The 6,019-nt window shown below is 43.3% G+C and overlaps 1 protein-coding gene across 1 annotated transcript; it reads right to left on the bottom strand.

Annotated features, from left to right (window-relative positions):
* Positions 1-735: 735 nt before the first annotated feature.
* LOC106296170 (probable LRR receptor-like serine/threonine-protein kinase At1g34110) lies at positions 736-4,644 on the bottom strand. The gene is made up of 2 exons (XM_013732244.1): positions 1,337-4,644; positions 736-1,251 (listed from the first exon to the last, which is right to left on the bottom strand). The coding sequence occupies exons 1-2, from the start codon at positions 4,251-4,253 to the stop codon at positions 872-874; spliced, it is 3,297 nt and encodes a 1,098-aa protein (XP_013587698.1). The 5' UTR covers positions 4,254-4,644; the 3' UTR covers positions 736-871.
* Between the last annotated feature and the right edge of the window lie 1,375 nt (positions 4,645-6,019).

Below are 6,019 nucleotides of genomic sequence, written 5' to 3'. Positions count from 1 at the left end.
GGGGGGGGGGGGGGGGGGGGAGAGGCTATTGTATATGCTATCGTTCATGTTATCTTGGTGTGTACCCACTATAGTCGCCTCCACTTGAACCACTTATTATGCATTCTCCAACAAAATGTTTTCACATAGCAATCTCTACGGACTATATTATATCACATATAGTTTACTAAAATTTTCACCTTTTTTGTCCTTATATGTCCTGTTAACATATATATATGTCTCGTGTATAGTACATTCCAATACTTTCAAACCTTTTATGGTCACCGCTGCTATAAGGTTTATCTTATTGAATTGGAATCTACCTTCGCGCCCCATAAATACCTAGGTTGATGGTCTCTTTAGCTTTTGCGGTGCTAATACTATGTCATATATATTATAGTATAGTGTTCCCTATCGTGTAATACACTTACAAAAACATTGCGTTTCCAATTACATGAATATAGTAAGCTAATGGTTATAATAGAAATGTGTCACTCTCCTTATCTTCACGCGCACGCGAATGCAAGGCGAAAAAGATCAAAATTTGGCTCTAATTGTCACATTCCATGACTTCCACTTTACTAGGGCTATATTCCTTATTTTGTGGTCTGTTATGAATATTGATCAAACCCTTTAGAATATCAAAATTAATATCATTTAGACTTTTATACTAACTCTATTGAAACGAAGCCTCTCCATCTCTGAAATAAATAAACATGCTGATTGCTGAATGTTTCCAAACTCCAACAATTATCCATACAACACGAGTTTAAACTAGTACATTGATACTTCTAAACATGTACAAGAAACCAAATCCCGCCAACATACTCTCAACCAGTTTGACGTAAACAAAAAAAGAAAAAAACAAGAAAGGAAACAAATCACCGTTTGGTTACAAAGAGGAAGAAGGTTTTATAAGAGGCTGAGATGTTTTCCCCCACTCCTCGGGACTAAACTTAACCTCCGTCAATAAAGCCACAACTTCCTTCATCGTGGGTCTCTCCACAGGCGAAGAGTTCACACAGAACATCGCAACCCCCAATGTCTGAAGCATTTCCTGAACCATCTGATCCGGTAACCCTTGCAGCTTAACGTCAAGTACAGATAACGCCGGTTCGAAGCTTCCCATTTTGTGCTTCACCCATTCTACTATGTGAAGCCCATCGCCAATCTGTGGCTCCACTGCGCTCCGTCCAAGAAGAATCTCAAGCAAAACGACGCCGTAACTATACACGTCACTCTTCTCTGTTATGTTCATCGTGTATCCATATTCTGCATAATATAACACAAAAAACCCCTAAGCTTTAACAAAACTATCAAACAACCCCCGGGCCATATCTTTTGTAAGCCCTTATACCTGGAGCGATGTAGCCGTAGGAGCCAGCGACCTGAGACATGGCGGTGTGATAATTCGGCGAATTCATCACCTTGGCGAGTCCGAAATCAGCGAGAATGGCTTCGTACTTGGAATTAAGAAGGATGTTATTGCACTTCACGTCTCTGTGTAGAATGGCGGGAAGGCAATCGTGGTGAAGATAAGCTAGACCCTGAGCGGTTCCAATGGCGATCTTGTAACGCGTTTCCCAGTCCAAGCTTCTGTTCCCTTGAAGCAGCTGCTGGAGATTCCCGTTGGGGAAGTAGTTGTACAGAAGCAGCTTCACTGATTTGTTCGAACAGTAACCTAACAGCTTCACGATGTTCCTGTGTCTGATGCTCCCCAGAATCTGTATCTCCGAATCGATCTTTGTAGTGGGTTCGTCGTCGTTGTCTTTAGTTCGCCAGAGCTTCTTCACCGCTATGATCTCTCCGTCGGGCATCGCCGCTCTGTAAACGACTCCCGAACAGCCTTTTCCGATCACGTTCTCGTCCGTTAAGGAGCTCACGATGTTGTTGACGCTGATACCGAGTTTCTGAAACGGGATGAATGTCCATGGGTATGAGAAGTCGTCTGCTGTTGATGTCGTCGTTGTTGTTTGTTTCTGAGTTTTGTAGCGGTGGTTGTTGCGTAAGACGAGAAGCCACGCTGCGAGAAGGGCGATGGTGATTGAAGCGAGGATTACAGCGACTAAAGCTACCATCTTTGGGGATTTTCTTTGTCCATTGTGTGATGAGCAAGTTACGCCGTCCATTGTATGGCAGAGATTGGTGTTTTGGAGGTAAGAACTTGCTGAGATTGTTTTGAACAAGGGTGTAGCTGGGATTGGACCTGACAAGTTGTTGAAGGAGATGTTGAGGGAAGCTAGGCTCGTGAGGGAGCCGAGGACTTTGATATCACCGTGAAGCATATTGTGTGATAGGTCGAGGGATTGCAACTGTGTGAGGCCTGAGAAAGTTTGAGGGATGTCTCCACACAAGGCATTGTAGCTCAAGTCGAGGTTTATAGTCAAGGTCGTGACTTGGCCGAGCTCTTGTGGGATTTCACCGGATAAGCTGTTGAAGCTCAGATCAAGCAGTGTAAGCTTCTGTAGATTCTTGATGGATTTAGGGATTTGACCAGTGAGGAGATTGTTGTTCAGGATCAGCTTGTTTAGGTAACTGAAGTTGCCGAAACTCAGTGGTATGTTTCCGGTGAAGCTGTTTCTGCTCAGGTCAAGCTGCTCTAGATTCACAAGGTTTCCTAGCTGACCAGGGATATCTCCGGTGATGTAGTTGTTGTGCACATCTAAGAGCTCAAGGACAGTGATGTTGGAGATCTCGTAAGGAAGCCCACCAGAGAAATGGTTCATGTAGAGATCAAGAAACACCAGGTTCTGTAACTCGCCTATCTCTTTAGGGACCTGGCCTGAGAGTTGGTTCTCTCCCAGTCTTAGCCTCACAAGCGACTGGCATTTTGCTACGCTCTTTGGTAGTCCACCGGACAAGGAGTTTCCTAGAAGGAGAAGCTTGCTGAGCCTCTTTAAACTGAAGAGCTCTTCTGGTATTCTTCCCGTTAGCTTGTTCCTAGAGAGGTCGAGGGCGACTAGGTCCGTACAGTTTCCAAAAGAAGACGGGATTGTTCCCGAAACTGAGTTCTCCCACAAGAAAAAGCTCTGAAGAGACTTGAGGTTTCCGATTTGGGAGGGTATAGAGCCTGATAACTTGTTCTTGTCCAGCTGAAGAGCAATGAGGCTAGAGCAGTTGCTTATTTCCCAAGGAATATGACCAGTGAACATATTATCAGACAACTGAAGCTGCTCCAACCAAACAAGCTTCCCCAAATCTCCAGGAATCTCACCGGACAGATCGTTGGCGGAAACATCAAACACCACGAGGGAAGAACAGTTGGAAATCTCAGGTGGGATAGCCCCAGATAAAGAATTACCCCATAGAAGCAAGCTAGTGATCTTCTGGAGCTTACCTAGTTCCTTTGGGATGGATCCAGTGAGCTTGTTCATGTGCAAATACAAGTTCCTGAGCTCTGAGCACAAACCCAGTTGAGGTGGGATAGTACCAGAGACGTCAGTGTCATACAGAGCCAGAGTTTGCAAATTTACCAAGTTCCCAAATGTGGAAGGGATTGAACCTGACAAACCACTGGCTGCAAACCCTAGAGTTGTCAAATTTTTCAGGAGCCCTATCTGGGCAGGGATAGGGCCTCCAAGATTAGGGTTACCACCAAGCCTGAACTCCTGAAGAGAGACCAGAGAACCCAAGCTTGAAGGAATCGAACCATTTAATAGATTATCCTGAAGACAAAGAACTTGCAAAGAAAATAGATTTGAAATCTGTGAAGGTATTGAGCCAGAGAGCTTGTTGGCATTCAAGATAAGGAACTGGAGAGAAGAGAGGCGGCCAAGCTCTGATGGCATTGGACCAGAGAGAGCGTTTGAAGAAAGGTCAAGAAGCCTGAGGTGGGTGAGTTTTCCAAAAGAAGGAGGGATTAGGCCAGAGAGGTTTGTGGAGGAGAGGTTTAGGAACTGAAGAGAGGAGAGAGAAGAGAGGTCTGGCATTGAAGACAGGTTAAGGAAAGTGTCTGGGATGGAGACAGAGATAACTCTGTTGTCTGCAGAGCATGTAATGCCATACCATGAACATGGTGTTTTGTCTTGTGGGTCCCATGAAGAGAAGAGTGATGAAGAAGAGGATAATGATTGTCTCTTCAAAGAGAGAAGAGCTTGGCCGTCTGATGAAAGAGAAAGAGTGGGTTGGGCCATGGAGACCCATGAACCAAAAAGGAACAAGATCAAGAAGAGAAGGTTCAACTGTTTGATGCAACAATCGAAAGATAGCCGTTTTATGATGTAAAAATGGTTGAAAGGAAATAAACGGGTGAAATGGTTTGGTTCTTTCTCCATTGAATCTCTGGTAATGGAATAATTAGAGAGTCAATTGGTTGGTTGTGGTGCAATGGAGGACGAGGAAGAAAGCAAAGCTGTCTCTATCTTTTTTGTTGAACCGTGAGGAGACAAGAAGCATGTGTAAAGGCTTTGCTTTCTGATTGCTTAGGATTTACACTAGACCACTGCAGAACAAGAACACCAAGAGCAATAACCGTGGAGCTAAGAGTGAGGTCTTGACACTCTCTCCCATGGAGAAACTTCTCTGGCCGGGGGAAAGAAGATTAAAACTTTACCGGCAACGGTGGTGGTAAGTTAGGCAGCAGAGGAGCTAGAGGTTGATGAAGGCAACGTTGGACTTTGAGTCTCACTTTTGTTCTCTCTGTCTCTTTCTTCTCGTTTGCTGTTGTCTTGGGAAGACTAGTAATAAGATTAAATACTCAAAGCTTTACTTTATTATAAGTTTTTAAATTATAATAATGAAGTGATTAGGGCGCCACCGGATTCTCTTCCGTTTTTTCGTGGGTGTGTGTGCAATCTGTATATACATCGTGCATCAGTATATTATTTCTGAAAAATTTCAAACTTTTAATGTCATTCTATGAACTACTTTTCATTGGTTGTTTTATTCCGGTCTGGGTAACCAGACCACACTCAAACTTGAGTAATAGAATGACCGTTTGACGTCAAAAAAAAAAAAACATCACTCTATATTTCTATAATAAACAAATTTGTTTTTCTCTGGTGATTTTTCAAAACCCAAGGTATATAAATAAGTCTTTCTTTCAAATATCAAGGTTAATTATTGTGCTTTGCTTTTTATAAAGTTATTATTCACGGACCAATGATTTTTTCTTGTAGAATTGCAAATGTGTAATTTGCTTTTGTCATAGAACTGCTATCCGTTTTTTTTTTAATTTGAACCATTAAAAGGATCGCAATTTTTTATGACAAAGATGAGTTTCCAACCAATAATATATAGCATTGATTCAATATTTATATTTTTAAGAAAAAACACACTTTCATTAAAGTGATTAGTATCAAAGATATGTCCACATTACTCAAACGTTCGATCTGTTAACATAATATACGAATACAACATTTTCAAAGCTAAAAGTGAAGAAAACTTATAACTGTTCATGCTTGAAGATTACAAAAATGGATTTTAGAAAAAAAGATCTCAGTTGTAAGGTATAAGCAATCGAGTTGTTATTTATATTTGTATAATGTTACGTCCACACATATGTGTTGGGTATGGGCTAGCCCTCCCAAAAGACCCACAAGATAATTATCCAAACATTTGATCACAACAAAGAGATTCGGCTCTTCGACTCGCGAGCCAGTGATCGGTTTGGTTTTAGATTGCTTCCGACCAGCGAGGCGAGCAACCGGACGTTGTCGGCTCGACGACTCGAGGTAGCGGCCCGACAACTCGGCCCATCCTCGAGGAGGCCCACCAGGACGAGGTCCACCAGGACAAGGAATCTATAAAAGGAGGAGAAAAGGCAACAATGGGGGGATCCGCATACTACTACACTCACTTTCGGCTGCCGCCATCGCCGCCATCTTGGCTCCTTTGGCCGGAAACTCAGGAGATCCGGCCTCGACAGTCCGAAAACAGTTGTTCGACACTTACCGAACAGCCGCCACCAAAAACACGATGAACGCAAACGCCGCCCAGGTTCAAACACCCGGCGGTGTAGATCTCGTCACCATCCGGGAACTCGCCGAGCTTAAGCAGTCGTTCCTGGACATGAAAGATCGGATGCTCGAAGGACCTACTT

This window comes from Brassica oleracea, chromosome C5 (assembly GCF_000695525.1).
Source record: "Brassica oleracea var. oleracea cultivar TO1000 chromosome C5, BOL, whole genome shotgun sequence".
Classification (NCBI taxonomy): Eukaryota; Viridiplantae; Streptophyta; class Magnoliopsida; order Brassicales; family Brassicaceae; genus Brassica; species Brassica oleracea.
The sequence above is the reverse complement of the archived record's forward strand: the minus strand, read 5'-3'. Positions and strand labels throughout refer to the sequence as shown.